The 18,810-nt window shown below is 39.7% G+C and overlaps 1 protein-coding gene across 1 annotated transcript in view; it reads right to left on the reverse strand.

Moving 5' to 3' along the window:
• Nucleotides 1-844: 844 nt before the first annotated feature.
• The window catches only part of LOC142375061 (serine/threonine-protein kinase D3-like), a 63,282-nt gene continuing 45,316 nt past the window's right edge, over nt 845-18,810 (reverse strand). The window contains exons 8-19 of the mRNA XM_075458980.1: nt 18,599-18,782; nt 18,386-18,509; nt 16,723-16,800; nt 14,857-15,133; nt 11,290-11,342; nt 10,241-10,313; nt 10,049-10,155; nt 7,672-7,833; nt 7,408-7,506; nt 6,236-6,503; nt 4,382-4,467; nt 845-2,161 (exon numbers count right to left, since the gene is read on the reverse strand). Of these exons, the coding sequence (XP_075315095.1) occupies nt 1,988-2,161; nt 4,382-4,467; nt 6,236-6,503; nt 7,408-7,506; nt 7,672-7,833; nt 10,049-10,155; nt 10,241-10,313; nt 11,290-11,342; nt 14,857-15,133; nt 16,723-16,800; nt 18,386-18,509; nt 18,599-18,782 (1,685 nt within the window). The 3' untranslated portion in view covers nt 845-1,987. The remainder of the gene's footprint in view (nt 2,162-4,381; nt 4,468-6,235; nt 6,504-7,407; nt 7,507-7,671; nt 7,834-10,048; nt 10,156-10,240; nt 10,314-11,289; nt 11,343-14,856; nt 15,134-16,722; nt 16,801-18,385; nt 18,510-18,598; nt 18,783-18,810) is intronic.

Genomic DNA, 18,810 nt, shown 5'->3' on the forward strand with positions numbered 1-18,810 from the left:
GCGTCCTGTGAGCAGAGTTCCAGCCTCGTTTTGGTGTTGATGAAGGTAGTCCGGCTAGTTGGCTGGGGTTTAAAAAATAAAGCTTTTTGCTTCTCAAACAATATGCGTTCAACAGAGTAATACATTTGCATCACAAAATTGTTCTCCAGGAAAGTCAGACCTCACAATCTCTTGGCCCTATTTTCTCTCCCTTCGTATCACTGCGTTTTCACAAGAGCCACATTGGCAGCAAAATCAAGGTTAGAGCCACTTTTACCACAACATACTAAAGTCCCCTTTTGCAAATATGCATTTCTACATATAAAACATCCCACAGAAAAAGAAACAACAAAGCCAATACATTTTCAATTCAGACCACATTTACCTTAATACTGGGATGAGCAGAAGCTGGCGTGCATGTGCTCGACTTTCTTCATGTTGTATTTGTAGTTTGTTGTTGTAATCATAGTGAGACATTCAGGATGAGCATGGTTTCTGTGCTGGTTTTTGCCCTTTTTTAATTAAAAACCGATCCATTTTGCCTGCATCTCGCGCCGGCTAAAGGAGCTAGCGTGCTCTGTGGTTTAAGCGGGCTGCGTTGCCAGGTTTAACAGTTCCCCCTTTAGGAAACACCATTAAGCCTTAATTAATACTTAATAAAAATACTTAATACTATAAAAATACTTAATACAGTGCAGTATTCGCTGTGTGTTATTTGAAAAAATGTATTGTTATTGTTACCATATTGTTAAAAGCTACTATGTGAGTGACCTCAGAGGTGTTCCTCCTGGCAGATTACGGGTGGTTGTTTGATCTGGACGTCTGCGTTTTCCCTGAAAAAGGCTGAAGAATCACAACGCAAAGATGGGCTTCCCAGAGTTTTGCCATTCATCTTTAATATTTTCCCCGTCAGTCATCCAACATGACAAAACATTTCTTGCAAAAATATAAAACGTGAAATAAATTCTCAGGCTGAAGTCGAATCAGGATCAGCGACAGTAAAGAGTTCAACGAGACAGACACGATAGCAGCTTGATTTTCAGCTCGTCTTCATCCACAGCTTCAGATAAAAAGTAAAAATCGCCTCGAACAAACTCGCTTTGTTCTTCTGCAAAAGTTCGTTTCTTCCCCCTGAACGAGCACAGCCGACGTGCAGCTTTAAATAATCCTGAGTTTCTGGAGTTTGGATGTAAAATTCAGCTCGATGAGCTTTAAATTCGGCCTTCTCACGTGGTTCGAATGAACAGAATCTTTAGATACGAGCTCCAGATTTCCTTCAACATGCTGATATTTAGCAGTGCAGCCATGATAATCCTGGATCTCTACCACTGAAATGTTACTGACACTCGTAAGACCTTTGAGAATCCAGATTAGATGAACTGTCTCATTACATATCACAGCTGTGTGGCATTTTAATGTGTTCACTGTGGGATTTTAGTCTTAAAGTCTTTTTTTCTCCGAATTTATCACCCAAACCAGCTCATCTTTAACTTAACTTTAGCAAACGGATGCCATTTAATGACTTAACAACATTTTAACACCGATTCCAGCCTGAAGGGGGCGCTGGTGTGTCTTTGTGCTTTAATTCAGTTCCTATTTAAAAGAAAGAATTAAAAAAAAAAAAAAGCTACTTCTGCAGATGAACAAAGGAAAAATGATTGTGGGAGAACTTTCCGGTGGAGAGAGGCATCCCAAAGTGCAAAGACATTCCAGTAATGAATAAACAGATTCCAGTTAGAGTCAGAAAGGACAGCTTTTAAAGATCTAAAACACACAGAGAAGGTTGGTAGGTTTGTGAGTAGCCCTTCCACAGCTCGCCTTTAAGAAGAAAATCCAGCTGTCGGCTCACAGCTTCCGTTTCTTTATGGCTTTTGGAGTCAGATTAAAGTCAAATGTGTTAAAAAATTTAAATTCTCTGGACCTGAATCATCACAGCATCATGCCATCCCGCCGCAGGGAAAGCTCCGTATCTCCGTGGCAACAGTGTCCCGCCCGGGCCCGGGGGCCTTCAGGGGTCCTCGTCCATGTCGTCCAGGTTGGGCGACATGATGAAGTGTTTGGGGTAGTGCAGGCCTCTCTCGTCGGCGTGTTCCTCCCAGCGGGCGTCATCGCTCTCGTGGGTGATGTAGCGCTCGCCCCGCCGGGTCTCAAACTCCCGGAGATCCAGCCAGGTGTTGTAGTCCTGCAACGAAAAAGAAAAAGAAATCAACTAAACAAACTTTTTGGGGGGCATTTAGCTGCTTTAATGTCCATTTATTTATATCCATTAACGATGGAGCACGTGTCGAGCGTACACTTTGATCCCCAGCTGCTTTATTTAGGTGCATTTAACATGTTTACATATGGGCTGGGCAACGATTAAAATGTTTAATCTAATTAATCACATGATTTCCCTGATTAATCACGATTAATCGCATGTGTACGCAGAATCCAAAAATGAATCCAAAAGTAGTGTATAGCTTTTAGCATTTAGCTTTATTTTAAATGTGCTGCCATATGAATGAAAGTGCCATAACATTTGTTGTGCAAACACACTTTTAACATCAGCATCTTTCTGTAGTTTTTATGTAGAAGCCTCGCTCCACTGTCTGTTTCCTTGAATGACTTGCTGCTATCAGTTGTGTGTTTTGCCTTTAAGTGATATTTTAGACTGGAACTACTACGCTGAGAAGACAATTCAACTTGGCAGTGTTTACAGATGACTTTGGTTCTGTCGACTCCGCCGTCTGGAAGAACTTTAACATGAAAATGGCCGAGTAAAAGTTCCGTACCCTTCTCCATGTTTGGTGGATCCGCCGATTACTTTCTTTTCCTGTTCCACAGCAGACAGCAGCAGACTTTTACAAAATAAAAGCCTGTGAGCAACAGACTTTTACAAAATAAAAGCCTGTGAGCAGCAGACTTTTACAAAATAAAAGCCTGTGAGCGACAGACTTTTACAAAATAAAAGCCTGTGAGCAACAGACTTTTACAAAATAAAAGCCTGTGAGCAGCAGACTTTACAAAACAAAAGCCTGTGAGCAGCAGACTTTACAAAACAAAAGCCTGTGAGCAACAGACTGTTACAAAATAAAAGCCTGTGAGCAACAGACTTTTACAAAATAAAAGCCTGTGAGCAACAGACTTTTACAAAGTAAAAGCCTGCGAGCAGCAGACTTTTACAGAATAAAAGCCTGTGAGCAACAGACTTTTACAAAATAAAAGCCTGTGAGCAACAGACTTTTACAGAATAAAAGCCTGTGAGCAACAGACTTTTACAAAATAAAAGCCTGTGAGCAACAGACTTTTACAAAGTAAAAGCCTGCGAGCAGCAGACTTTTACAGAATAAAAGCCTGTGAGCAACAGACTTTTACAAAACAAAAGCCTGTGAGCAGCAGACTTTACAAAACAAAAGCCTGTGAGCAACAGACTGTTACAAAATAAAAGCCTGTGAGCAACACTTTTACAAAATAAAAGCCTGTGAGCAACAGACTTTTACAAAGTAAAAGCCTGCGAGCAGCAGACTTTTACAGAATAAAAGCCTGTGAGCAACAGACTTTTACAAAATAAAAGCCTGTGAGCAACAGACTTTCACAAAAATAAAATAAATAATAATGGCCCCGGTTCTGTGCTGCGTGTCGTTCCCCCTCTCTCTGCCTCCTGCTTCCTGTCTCTCTGAACTTTCCTTTCCATTGAAGGCATTTTATATATTTTGTTTACATTTTAAAAATAGTTAATGCACGATAAAGTATTTATCGGCGTTAAATAATTAACGAGTTAACTCTTCCAGCCCGAGTTATAAGTCAGTTTTTTTTTGTTGTATGAACACATTAATACTTTATATTTTCAACTGTCATGTAAATGTGCTTAATTACTTATTTCCTTGTCCACCCGCAGGCCGATGAGCGCCACAGGAACTGCATTAATGTACATTTTTTTTTTTATTTCAACACGCATTTCTTTAGTTTAGACGCAGGAGTAAAAATAACCGGCCCATTTTTTATCTTATTTGCACGTTCCTCTGCCCGGTTGAAGCTGCCACATGGCTGTAATGGAGGTGAAAGGCGTGTTTTAGTCGAGTACTTTCAGAAAACACACTTCCCACCACTGGTTTGTTGTTTTTGCAGACAAACACGAAGCTAAAGTTAGCTCTGTTTTTGTGCTGGTGTGATCAACAAAAGCCTCTGAAAGAAGCTGCTCGGTCACATCCTGCAGGTGTTCCCCATTCAAGCAAATGTTTTACAGAACAAGGCAGCAGTGAAATATGTATGGATTGTGGCGAGGCGACAGATATTTAACCCCTCCAGGCCTGATGAAACGTGTGTTTTAACCTAAAGTTAATCAGCTCCCTGGACCTGAGCGGTTGTGAGATAAACAGATATTCCACGTTTGTGGGTCTGCTGGCGTGTATCTGCTGGTTACCTGCAGCCAGGGGTGACTCAGCGACTTGTCCACACTGAAGCGCTTCCTCATCTTCACCTGCAGCAGGTTATTGATCAGGTCTTTGGCTGTTCGGAGAGAACGATCACAGCACGTCAAAGCGAGCAAGAAAACCTGCGAATAATCTGACATCTCTTCCACATTTATAAGGATTTACGACACTTTGATAATAAGAAGCAAAGTAAATTATTCTACTTTAGAGCCATCAAAGTATTTATTATTTAGTTTAACTTTCACAGGGAAACTAGTGGAGCTAGTAAACGTCGTATCTTTATTATTAAGCCGAACAGTTGATGAAATAATTCAATTCAAAACTGTTTTGCAGTACATTTCACACTGGGAAAAATGCCCCTCCAAAAATAAGTAAAAAAACAACAAATAAAAGACGTTTTTGCTTGAAATAAGCAAAAAATCTGCCAATGGAACTAGTGAAAATCGGCTTGTCAAGATTTCTTGAAATAAAATGTGATATTTAGGACTTTTGAGATAAAAGTGATCTTGAAATTAGCTTAAAAACCTCTTCAAATGAAAAAAAAAAGCTTGTTTCATATGAAATGTGACTCAAAACAATATTTTTTCAAGATATTCCAGATGTATTGTATTAAAACAAGTCCCTATATCTGGCTGAAATGGTACTTGTTAGGCAGTTGTGTCTTATATTAAGTGTAATGAGATATTTTGACTAGAAATGAGACAAATATACTTGGTAAGACTTTGATTTTTTCCAGTGCATCTATATAAAGTAATGTAAATGTGTATTTATTTAGGCCTGTAATTCAGTTATTTTCATTCTAATCTGCATCTTAACTGGAAGACATTTATTCTGAAAAATGCCCACGTTTGACCTATATTCAGTATATTTAGTTCTTGATCTGAAACCTCGAGCGCAGGAAGTTAAGCTCGTCTTCGTTAGTAGTATGATGACACTTTTATCTTATTTCATCTTATTCGATTTTGTATTTTATTGCTTTCACTGTTCTTTTATTTGTTTTTACTTAGTCTTCTCTTTATTTATTACCTGCTGTAAAGCACTTTGGTACACCGTAATGTTTGTAAAGGGCTGTAGAAATAAAGTACATTTACATTTGGTCTGTACCTCCTTAAGGCAAAAACAGGGATTTTTCAATTTTTATATTTTGGGCCAGTCTACTCCTTCAATATGCGTTCTTTCAACCTGCTATAAAGAAATCGTTGAAAACATAAATTAAAATGTTTGTTTACTCACGGCAGTACGTTTTGCCCAAATTTACCAAAATAAATTCCCCTATTTAAATCTCAATTTTTTTTCTCAAAATAATTTTTTGGGTATTTTTCCAGTATCAATATCTCAGCCTATGGAGCACCTACTAACACCAAACTTTCCAGTTACACACTTAGCAGTATTCTGGAGATATTTATAGAAGGATTTGTTGATAAATCATTTCTGGCCTGATTTATGTGACATTATAATAAAAATATATGGCGAAAATTTAAGTATTTTGATTTCCTAGGAAATGAAAGCAGATATCCTGAAATCCCTCTGTAATTTTCTTTTCATTTTGTGTGTAAACAAAATGAAAAAAGAATTTTGCACCTGGCTTTATCACATGTTCAGATCTATCTTCCTGAAATATATGCAAATGTGCGCATATTTAATGAGATAATGCCTCATTTGCATAATTAAACATACAAATTTCTAAAACTTGTAATACATTTTTTTTTCATACTTGTATAAGTAATCAACTCAGGAAGTTTCATGGTGATATCTGTTATTTTAAAACATTACCCTATTCACCTGTAGCGTCTCGCCTTAAACTTTAGTTAAAATAATTAAGCATGGATCCCCTGGTCCCTCACCGTCCTCTGAGATCTCCTTCCAGGGGTTGGACGGGTACATGAAGGCGGCGTTCTGGATCTGGTCATTGATGTCCTCGTCCTCATTGAAGGGGAAGGTCCCGCTCAGGCTGACGTAGATGATGACGCCGACCGACCACATGTCCAGAGACCGGTTGTAGCCTTTACTGCGGAGCACCTCCGGGGCCAAATACGCCGGCGTGCCGACCACCGAGCGGCGGAACGACTTCTCCCCGATGATTCGAGCGAAGCCGAAGTCGCAGAGCTTCACCTGCAGAGGAGGAGGTTTGGTCAAACTCCTTTTAACCCTTGTGCGGTCTTAACATTGTGTTTACTCCCCTCCCGCCCTACCAAAGCCCCAAAATAAAGCAACTTAATTGAATTTTAAATCCAAAATCTATTTTGTCTGATGAAACCACCTGTTATTTATCTATTCAACTCAATTCAATACATTTTTTATCATGTATTTTTTTGTTAGTCAGGTATAAACAAGGTGAGGCTGCGTTTCAGTTTTATACTCCTAACATCTGGAACAGTGTTCCAGAAGATGTGAGACAGGCCTCAACTCTGACCATGTTTAAATCCAGGCTGAAAACAGTTCTATTCAGCTGTGCATATGACACCTGAAAGTGTTTATCTGCACTCTTCACTTTTAAATTAATTAATTAATGATTATTTTTAATGTTTTTTTTTTTTATTTAATTTTTTTTTATTATTATTATTTTATTTTTATTTCTTTTTTATTATTTATTTTTAATTAATTTAATTGCCTTCTTGTGATTTTATGTAGCTGTGAAGCACTTTGAATTACCTTTTTTTTTTTTTTTAAACCACAAACCAACTGTCAGTTGGACCAACAGTTTTCTTGTTTTTCAGTTTTCTTTTCCATAATAAAGGTTTATTATTGCTATTATATAAATGTGAAGTAATTACTTCTGAATTAATTATGTTGAAAGAGAAAAAAAACAGTGAACTTTTTTCTGCTGTTTAAATGTTTTTATAATTCACGGGTCAAAAATGACATGATTATGAAAATAAAGTCTGATTTTTCCTAATGATGGGGTCCCTTTAGGAAAAGTCATAACATTTCAGGTTGGAAAAAGATAGTTTAAGGTGTTTTTTCTACAGCTAAACATGGTAGTGGGTCACTTTTGGAGGGTTAAAGTTGTTCTGACCTGAGGAAAGGGCTCCGCTGAGGCCAGCAGGACGTTCTCCGGCTTCAGGTCGCAGTGGACGATGTTCTTAAAGTGAAGATGTCTGAGGGCCACCAGGATCTGCGATGGGTCACGTGATCAGTCATGTGATCAAAGCAGAACAAACACCGCTAATGCTAAGCCAACTGTGGCATAAAATGAAAAGAAGAAGTGGCGACGACATCATTTTCAAACATCTGCCTCCTTCAGAAGGAGGATTTACAGATGTGCTGGGTTTCTACCGACCTGTGTGACCAGGAACTTGGTGAGGCGTTCGGGCAGCCGGCTCTTCTCACTGGATAAAATCATCTCCAGCATGTCGCCGTGGAGCTTCTCCATGACGACGAACACCTGCTCGGGCGTCTCGAACATGCACTCCAGGTTAACGATTCCCCGGTGGTGGAGGTTCTGTAAGAGGAACAGTTTATTTACCTTTATTTAAAGGTGATTTTCCATGTTTTCAGTGTTAAAATCAAATCAAACGTCGGCTTTAAACTTCACCCAGAGCTAAAAAAAGGGTAGATGTACACTGGAAAAAATGCTCCTCCAAAAATAAGTAAGAAAAACAACAAATAAAAGACGTTTTTGCTTGAAATAAGCAAATAAATCTGCCAATGGAACTAGTGAAAATCGGCTTGTCAAGATTTCTTGAAATAAGATGTGATATTTAGGACTTTTGAGTTAAAAGTGATCTTGAAATTAGCTTAAAAATCTAAAAAATGTTAAAAAAAAAAAGCTTGTTTCATGTGAAATATGACCCGAAAACAATTTGTTTTCAAGACTTTTTCATTTAACAAGATATTCCAGATGTATTGTCTTCAAACAAGTCCCTATATCTGGCTGAAATGGTGCTTGTTAGGCAGTTTCAAGATTCAAAGTTTTATTTGTCACATGCATAGTTATACACGGTACAACATGCAGTGAAATGACCTTTGACCGCCGTCCACAAAATACAAACTATAAAATATAAACTAGGTAGCAAAGTAACATTAATAGAAAAATAAAGTAAAATTAAATATTCCTAAATTAGAATAGTAGAATATCAAATAAAATATATAAGCAAGATTAAAATACAAAATAAGATTAAAAATATATACATATAGAATAAAATACAGTACAAAATAAAGTAAATATATCTATGTGCACAAGTTAAATATTAAGTCTTATATTAAGTGTAATGAGATATTTTGACTAGAAATGAGACAAATATACTTGGTAAGACTCTGATTTTTTTCCAGTGTATGCACACGGTTTAGTGTTTTTAATTCAGATTAACTTGTTTTATCCAGAAGTCTGAGTGAAAAATGAGTGAAAGACGGGATTTCCTGTTAGGCAGGAGCTAAAGCATTATGGCTTTTATTTAAACGTTATTTACTGCGAGCATTTTAAAAGCAGAAGTTGTGCCATAAGGGAGGAGTGAGCAAGGTGCTGTGTTTTTGCTTTAGATTGCTTCAGGAACATCTGGTTTTGGTTGTGAGGGGCAGGTCGACCCTTTTCAGCTTCCCCAAAAGGCCCAGCAAACCTGGATCCGGTTTGTTTTTCCTGGCCACAGCCGGTGAAAAAGCTTCGATTCGGTCGCTGCACTTCACAGATGACGGTTTTATGAACAAGAACCGGCTGAAAGTCGAGCCTGTTCAAACACTAAAAGGACACGAGTCTGAACCTCGAAAAGATCAGCTCCCTCAAGTTCCTATCTACCACACAAGATGTCTTCGTAGAGCTTGCAGGATCCTAAAAGACTATTTTTATCTTGTGTTTCTAGGTTAGAATAGGTCTCAGATTAGCATAGCATAGATTAGCATTATGCTGAAAAACAAGTGGAACAAACTGCCAGTGGAGATTAAACTTTCACCAAATGGAGACATTTTTAAATCCAGGTTAAAAACATTTCTGTTCTCGTGTCTATGCATGAAATCTGCACGCTATCTTTGAACTTATCTGGACTGTTGCTTGTTTTTAAATTCATTTGAATGATTTTATTTGCTTCTCTTTATATTCTATTGTTTTGTACATGAAATGTGCTGTATAAATAAATTTGATTTGATTTGATTTGATAGGCTATTATGTGTGTTAAATCCAGGCTGAAAACAGTTCTATTTAGCTGTGCATATGACACCTGAAAGTATTTTTATCTGCACTCTTCACTTTTAAATGAATGAATTAATGATTATTTTTAAAGGGTTTTTTTATTTAAATTTTTATTATTATTATTACTTTTTATTTTTATTATTTTTTATTTCTTTTTAATGATTTTATTGCCTTCTTGTGTAGCTGTGAAGCACTTTGAATTGCCTTGTGTATGAATTGTGCTCTATAAATAAAATTGCCATGCCTTGTTATATGATCAGTATTGCTCTAGTAATTAGCATAAAATGTATATTTTGTAGTATCCATAGTGCCTATTTATTGTTATTTTCAGAGTACTTATGTCACGTTACTGCATGTTATGTCCTGTTATGGTAGTTGCTGTACGGTGTCCTGTCCTTAGAATTTCAGTCCGACTGTTGTTCTGTGCCTCTGACAATAAAAGACTTGAACTTGAACCTTGAAGTGTCTCAGACGTGTGAACGGATCCCAGTCAGAGTGAAAGGGAAGCTCAGAGCCAGCCCAAAGGTGATGGTACCTGGAGAATGGCCACCTCGTTCCTCAGCTGGCTCTCCTGCTTGGTGGGAAACCTCATTTTGTCGATAATCTTAATCGCCACGTCTCTGCCGGTTTTTCTGTGTTTTCCTGCAGAACACCAATAAGAGGAGATTTAATTCGACGCCTGAATCGGTTTCTGATTAAAAGTTGGACGGCGACAGAAAAGTTTCACCTCCGTAAACGATCCCAAACTGTCCCGAGCCGAGGACCTCGTCAGCAAAGATCTGGTACACCGAACTGATATCCTGGAGGAGAGAGGAAACCGGAGCAGAATCAGCAGCCGCTCCACAAACTGAAAGCACAGATCTAAGGTGCTTAAAGGGACAGTTCGCCTCTGACATGAAGCTGTGTAACATCCCATATCAGCAACATCATTTCTGAACATCTTCTTACCCCCTGCTGCGTCCTGTGAGCAGAGTTCCAGCTGAGTTTTGCTTCTCAAGACTATGCGTTCAACAGAGTAATACATTTGCATCACAAAATGGTTCTCCAGGAAAAAGTCAGACCTCACAATCTCTTGGCCCTATTTTCTCTCCCTTCGTATCACTGCCTGCTGCCGCCTTCGTTTCCTTCTCTTTCTTTTCCTTTCCTTCTTTCCCTTCCTTTCGTTTCCTTCCCTTTCCTCGTCTTTCCTTTCCTTTTGTTTCCTTATCTTTCCTTTCCTTTTGTTTTGTTTCCTTTCCTTTCCTTATTTCCCTTCCTTTCCTTTCCTTCCCTTTCCTTTCCTCGTCTTTCTTTTCCTTTCCTTCTCTTCTCTTCTCTTTCCTTTCCTTTTGTTTCCTTTCCTTTCTTTCCCTTTCCTTTCCTTTCCTCGTCTTTCCTTTCCTTTATGTGCTGTGTAGACCGTGTAGACCCCTGCTTCCGAGCAGCAAACAGCGTAACAGGCACGGCTGTCGGCAGGCGGCAGCAGGCAGTGATACGAAGGGAGAGAAAATAGGGCCAAGCGATTGTGAGGTCTGACTTTTTCCTGGAGAACCATTTTGTGATGCAAATGTATTACTCTGTTGAACGCATATTGTTTGAGAAGCAAGACGCTTTATTTTTTAAACCCCAGCCAACTAGCCGGACTACCTTCATCAACACCAAAACGAGGCTGGAACTCTGCTCACAGGACGCAGCAGGGGGTAAGAAGATGTTCATAAATGATGCTGCTGATACGGGATGTTACACAGCTTCATGTCAGAAGAGGCGAACTGTCCCTTTAAGGTGTGTAAAACCTACCACATTTTCCTGGATCTGAGAGTTGGACACTGATATGCTGATTGAGAGTTCCTCTGTGGAGACAGAACACAGAGAGTCAGTAAATAAACCGGCAGCTACTGTACCCCATCACCACACCTTTAAGCCCTTTTTGGGGCTTTTATTTTCCCAACATTCACATCATTAAAGCCTCATTTCCTGTGCTTCCTTGTTTGTTGAACGTTTCCAGCTGAGCCGTTTGATCAAACAGCACGGAGGAGGTTTCCAGCGGGGCCGACGGACTCCAAATCATTTTCCTGATTTCACAGGAGCAGAAAGGCTCCATTTTCCTGTCACTCCCTGTGCACGCTGCGTTAATTCAACCCGACACCGAAGAGCCGACGGCCGCGCTGTGCAGAGAAAACCGTTGAGCCCATTATTGATTTCAAATTGCTGGCTGTGATTCGATTGGGTCACCCCTCTGCGATCGATCCCCTCAGTCTGATGGAGGTGGGCAGCTCGTTGATATTCAGGTCACCGGTTATGTCATCATTTGAGGTTTATATAACTTTATTGATGGACGTATACCTGGGACAACGGAGCTCAAACCAATGAAAAATACAATTAAACGGACTGAAATGTTTTTATTTTGGAAGTTTCATCCATTCTAATCTGGCCTGAACCCAATTTAAACCCAGTTTAACACGGTTTGACCCGAGTTTAGTGTGATAAGCAAGTCAAATCGGTGTGTTTTAAACCGACCAAGAGCTGATGTGACAGATAGATAGATAAATACTTTATTCATCCCAATTTGGGAAATTATGTGTTGCAACAGCGTACAGAAAAACAAGCAAATAGAATAGAATAAAAATGGAGAATAAACATTAGCTATAAACAAATCTACAGTATGAAGAGTAGGGTAAATAATAATAATAGTAATAATAATAAACATCAGTAAACTAAATAAAAACAGATTAACCAGACTGAACCAATAAGAAATATAGGGTATATGGGTAATTTACATTATATTGGATCCGTCTAAATCCATTTAAAGACACAGACTGCAGTCAGTTTAATTTAGGCTCGACCGTCTAAAACCCTATTTTGGTCTAATTCGGATTCAGAACGGCCAACTTTGAGTGTAACCTGGTTTAAACCCAGTCTCATCTTCAGGAAATAAGTTTGTTAAAACCCTCCAAAGTGTCTGTGGTGGATGGAGCCGAGCGTTCAGCCTCAGATTAAGAGGTCTTTTGTGCGATTTGTGTGAGGAATGACATCGATTTTGTGTTGGACGTCACGAGTCCACGAACTATAAAAAAAAAACTAAACAACAACAACACTGTAGCAACAACACCTGCTTTGTTTCAATGAATACAGCAGTTTATATCTCCAAAGAGACGGAATCAGTCGGATGTACGCTTCACCAGAACGCATCGACTGCATGTCGGGCGCTTTATGTAACTTTTTTTAAACTAATGTATGTGTACAAGACACACACACACACACACACACACACACACACACACACACACAACACACTCAAAGGTCGACTGCTGTCAGCGCTGTTACATCATCAGTGCATTAACTTATTGATGTGCGATGCTGTGATTTCAATGCAGAACAAAACATCTATTTTTAGGATCCCGAAGCTCGACATTAATTACTCAAAACGCAGCCGAACCCCATCCTCCAAGCTCTAATTATAACGTTTAAAGCCCACTCCCACTCCAAAGTGGTCTTTATTTAATGGGAAAAGGTCCAGTTGTAGCAGCGGAGGTCTAATTTCTGGGATGACACTTTAAACTTATCAGACAAAAATCACTTTAAGCGGAGATGAATCAGCAAGATGAAGCAGAAAATCCTCCGAAATCCCTTCAATCATGTTAAAATGTCATCCGGTTGTGTGTGTGTGTGTGTGTGTGTGTGTGTGTGTGTGTTGTGTAACAGCAGTTTCCTAAAACAATATTCATAAGCTCTCTGCAGAAAACAAACAGAACCCCACGTCCATTAGAAACACAAAAGCATATCGCTCTAATCTGATTTCAGAAATGACTCCATTACAGTGTCAGAGGGTCCCGATCAGCACCAAACAACATCTGCTTCTTACGGTTTGAAGATAAAACATTAAGATCCGGATCAAACTCTGGATTACTGTGGCGCTTTCTACTTTCTTCACTTTAATTTACAGGGTTTCCTTTAGGTTTTTACTGAATTTATCGTCTTATTTTGCACATTTGAGGGACTTAATGTTATGATTTATCAGAATATTTGATCATTTCTACTAAACAAAAGCAGAATTTTTCAGGGAAAAGTAGTCCTGAGGCTAAAAATTGAGTTTTTTTACACCAAATATCAACATTATTAATTATTTTAGTGTTTTGAATGTAATTATTTCTGATGTTTTGTCACGTAGCAGCTGTTTGAGAGGCTTTTCTCACCCTTTATTCTCCATACGTCCCAATAAGCAACCTCACACTTAGGTCTCTGTAAATATCGAGGTTGGTCAGCGTATAGATCGGGGTTCAGCTTTTCTTTTCGGATTAACTAAATATGTTATGATGAATTGTCAAAATGAAAACATAAGACAATCTAGCAGGATTGCACCTAAAGCCTAGACGAACATCCAATCCAGCCGTTCAGCACGAGGGCCGTGAGAGAGGCGCAAACTGAAGCAGGTTGTGTAGAAGTGACCATTTCCTGTGGATTTTTCCCCTTTTTCCACACAGTTAAAATTCTCCTACACCACTGAGCGGGCATCAGTTTAACCCTCTGGGGTCCAGATCACATGACCGCTGAGGCTCCGTGTCCGTTTGTGTTGAAAGAACGGACCTCAGACCGTTTATAGGTGCAAAAACCCCCCAAAAACACGACACCGAATCAACCAATCCAAAAAACAACATGGCCGAGGCTGAGAGGAGAGTTGTGGGCGTGACGGCTGCCTCCTGGTAGGCAACACGGGGCGCGACAGGCCTGTGAGGCCATCTTATTGTGTTTGTGATGCTGTTGTTTGCTTAATTTGTCCTTCATTTTTCATAAAAACTGGTTCCATAAACAGGTTTTTTTTGTGCTTTTCACATTAAAAAAAAGTTACTTTTTCCTGTTCAAATTTGATGTTTTTTGTGTGATTTTAGGTCCGATGTGTTCATACAGTGACGAGATCAACTCAAAGGCAGCCAAAAACGATCCCCATGACCCCAGAAGCTTAAAGGTTTTCCTAAAAAGACTCTTTTTGTGCCGTTAGATGATAATAAACCTCTTTCAGGACAACGTTCGGAGCTCATCCATCTCAGTTTTGCTGTGCAGGATCAACTCTTTCTAAATGTTTTCCAGCACAAACTTGGAGAGGAAGACTTAAGGTGGGTATTAACTCAAAGCTACATATATTTAATGAGATGTTTATTATGTTACATTTCAGCTCACAGACTGAAATCAGACTGATATTTATCTGCTGAGTGACTTTGTCGATGGATTTGACAGATTTGTTTGAAATAAAAGTCAAAGAAGATGTGATGAAGGGCTGAAAAACTGTTCAGTTATTTCCATAAAGCAGATTTCACCGTTTCCCTGGCAGTGAAAATAAAATAAAAGACCTTTAACATTGGTACTCACTGTGGTCCTTGCTCTGGCCCGGTCCGGTGCCCACGCTGGCCTTGGGCGTCACGGGCATCAGCGCCTGCCGGATGGCCTTCTCCCAGCTGTGGCCCACATCTCGTCCCACGCCAGATGCCGCCAACACGGGGTTGTGGTGCGGGCCGCCGTGGTCCTCCCCGACGTAGTACACCATGCTGGCTGTGATGACCTCGAAGCAGTGCTGGTTGCTGCCCTGCGGCAGACTACCGAAGTCCTGCGCCGGCTCCACCTGCAGGATCTCAGAAAGGGGGATCCCCTGCCACAGAAAGACAAACGTTGCCATCCAAAAAACCCAAAATCTCTACCTTAGAAAGCGCCAGTTTCATCCCTCCATCCTGACTCGTCTCCACTCTTTGCAGAACTGAATTTCAGTGTTTAAAACTTCTCTTCCTTCCCTCTCTGACCAACTACCCCCCCCCAAAAAGAAACACTTCGGCCTGCCAGATCAAACACGTACAGTAGAGCGATTGGCTCCGTGGTATCTTCGTGCCCCTTTGAGTCATCTGAACGTTTCGTGTTATGCCAAAAACCGCCTCCTCCCTCCCATTGGCACCTCCTCATCCTCTGATTAAAAGGCAGGATATGCCTCAGAGGATTCGGGCACTTGGCAGCGTGGCGACGAGCCAGGGAGACGGCAGGGAAGCAACCCGGTGTCCCCCACAAGCACCACGGCTCTCCCCTTCCCTCACCCCGCTCGGTCCGCTCTTCAAAGGAGCGTTTCTGCTGCGCTTTGTGCCAAAAGGTCAGCGGGTCGCCATCAGACACCAGATGAAAGGAGGTGGGGTATGAAAAGGGGAAGTGATGGAGCTACAGCTGCACAGACCTGAGCTCACTGATCAGACGTGTGGAGGAAACGGCTGGCCATTGTTGGAAAGTTAAAATCAGGCAGGAAAGTGTGAGAAACGTTTGATTTACTTACAAAAAAACTGAAACAAAAACCTGTTAATAATCAATCTAACACCATTAAAAGCTGTATCCCTTTAGGTTAAAGCCACACTGGAAAAAATCTAAATCTTACCAAGTATATTTGTCTCATTGAGTATCTCATTACACTTAATATAAGACACAACTGCCTAACAAGTACCATTTCAGCCAGATATAGGGACTTGTTTTAATACAATACATCTTGCATATAAAACAAGCTTTTTTTTTTTCATTTGAAGAGGTTTTTAAGCTAATTTCAAGATCACTTTTAACTCAAAAGTCCTAAATATCACATTTTATTTCAAGAAATATTGACAAGCCGATTTTCACTAGTTCCATTGGCAGATTTTTTTTGCTTATTTCAAGCAAAAACGTCTTTTATTTGCTGTTTTTTTTTACTTATTTTTAGAGGGGCATTTTTTCCAGTGCAGCTAAAGTTCATAAGTCTTCAGATTAACGCTGAAACAACAAATGGGAATTAATCCGCCACTGAAAATAGTCCCTAACAAATGCACCTTTTCATCCTCCCTCCTCGTTCAAATAACATCCAATAAAAACTACAACTTCCAGCTGTTTTCAGGAAGTCGAGTGGAAAATTTTCCATTTACAGACCTTCAGTTGGAGCCAATGAATGAGCAAAGAGGAAACACTGCCGCTCTTTTACAGCCGCGTCAGGATTTATAGGCCCTATAACGTGAAAGCCAAATAATTCGGATTCTACTGTAATCGTTATATGAGCCTGGTTATACGGTAGCGTCTAAAGAAAGCGGAACATTCCAGCCAACAGGCTCAGGTTTGGATTTAAATATTCTGGCTGTAAGCTCCCTGCTGGGTTTGCATTTGAACCCGACCCCCTCCTCAAGTCGCTGCTTTGTTTGGCCGAGCGTCTGAAACCAGATCCGTGCTGACGAGGTCTCCTACCTTGTAATACTTGGCTCCAGTTTCATTCTGAAACAGAGTCAGAGTCTTGCTGTCCAGCCTCCAGTAATGTCTCTTCCTCTGGAAAAGACAACAACAAACCAAGAGATGCATCATTTAACCCTTTGTGTGCGGTTAAAATGACCCGCCCTGCCAAAGCCCCAAAATAAAGCAACTTAATTGAATTTTAAATCCAAAATCTATTTTGTATGATGAAACCACCTGTTATTTATCTATTCAACTAAATTCAATACATTTTTTAAATCAGGTTTTTTGTTACACAATACAAAAAGACAATCACCAGTTTTCAGGATTACACTTTTTTTTAATTTATTTTTTAGTTGGACCAACAGTTTTCTTGTTTTCTCGGTTTTCTTTTACATAATAAAGGTTTATTATTGCTATTATATAAATGGGAAGTAATTACTTCTGAATTAATTATATTGAAAGTGAAAAAAACAGTGAACTTTTTTCTGGTGTTTAAATGTTTTTATAATTCACGGGTCCAAAATGACCCATAAGACAATCTTTGTACCCTAGTGGTGTACAGCCCACATGGAAACAGAAACAAAAATAGTGTGACTTTTTCTAATGATGGGGTCCCTTTAAAAGTCATAACATTTCAAGTTGGAAAAAGATAGTTTAAAGTATTTTTTCTACAGCTAAACATGGTGGTGGCTCACTTTGGACCCGCAGGACAACAGGAGGGTTAAGTCCAACTAATGTGGTTTATAACCCGTTTATGCTCCATGGTGTGTTCTGCATCTGTAGGGTTTCCTTTGCCTCCATCATCCCTGCATTTTTATTTAGTTTCTACCACAAAAAGTGTAAAAGAAAATCAGGATTTTATAGTTTTTCTGCTGTTGAACTCGTCTGAAATTGCCTTTCGACAACGTTCTGACGGTCTGCGACCGTCTCCGATGTGGAGATGAGAGGCTCCATAAATAAAACCTGACACATTTTTTGTTTTAGATTTATAAATTATGTTTCTCCGTCATTTATCTTAAAAAACGTCTTCAGGAGCTTGATTTCCGCTCCCATCTTCATCCACGAACAGATGTAAACGCTCCCTTAATGATTTGTTTCCATGCACTGGAAAAAATCAAAGTCTTACCAAGTATATTTGTCTCATTTCTAGTCAAAATATCTCATTACACTTAATATAAGACACAACTGCCTAACAAGCACCATTTCAGCCAGATATAGGGACTTATTTTAATACAATACATCTGGAATATCTTGTTAAATGAAAAAGTCTTGAAAACAAATTGTTTTGAGTCACATATCATATGAAACAAGCTTTTTTTTTTTCATTTGAAGAGGTTTTTAAGCTAATTTCAAGATCACTTCTATCTGAAAAGTCCTAAATATCACATTTTATTTCAAGAAATCTTGACAAGCCGATTTTCACTAGTTCCATTGGCAGATTTTTTGCTTATTTCAAGCAAAAACGTCTTGTATTTGTTGTTTTTTTAACTTATTTTTGGAGGGGCATTTTTTCCAGTGTGTAAAGACTTTTATGGAGAGGAAAACGGCAAAGAAAAAAAGGGCAATTGCACCAAATTTGAAGTTGAAACAAAAGGAGAGAAGGAGATGTGTTTTACTGGCGTCTCTTTTTGAGCTCTTTTAGCTCTACATGTTAGTGTTGCATATCCTCTGATCTCACCAGGTTGTCCCGGCTGGTGTAGTGCACCATCCAGCCCTCTTTGACCACCGTGGAGCTTTTCCTCTTGGTGTGTTTGATGGACTGCACCAAGCGCATCAGAGGGATGTTGCTGCTGGTTGACGGGCTGCGTGAGAAAAAAGTCCACAGCATGATTAATACTGATGAAAGATTTCAGAGTTTTGTTTCTCACGGGGGGGAAACAGAAAAATTCACCTGATGGCTCTGACCGTCTCGTCGTCTTTCTCGCCGTCAGCGCAGGGACCCTCGATGAAGAAGAGCTTGTCTTCGGGTGTGGACGGCTCGTCCTGATCGTCCATGCTGTGACCTCCGTCGCTGTTGATGTCACAGTTGTCCATCTCCATGGTCGCCTCGGAGTCCAGACTGGGACTGAGCGGCTCTGCGTAAAACAGGAAAAAACACGAGTC

The sequence above is a fragment of the Odontesthes bonariensis genome, chromosome 24 (genome assembly GCF_027942865.1).
Source record: "Odontesthes bonariensis isolate fOdoBon6 chromosome 24, fOdoBon6.hap1, whole genome shotgun sequence".
In the NCBI taxonomy this organism is placed as follows: Eukaryota; Metazoa; Chordata; class Actinopteri; order Atheriniformes; family Atherinopsidae; genus Odontesthes; species Odontesthes bonariensis.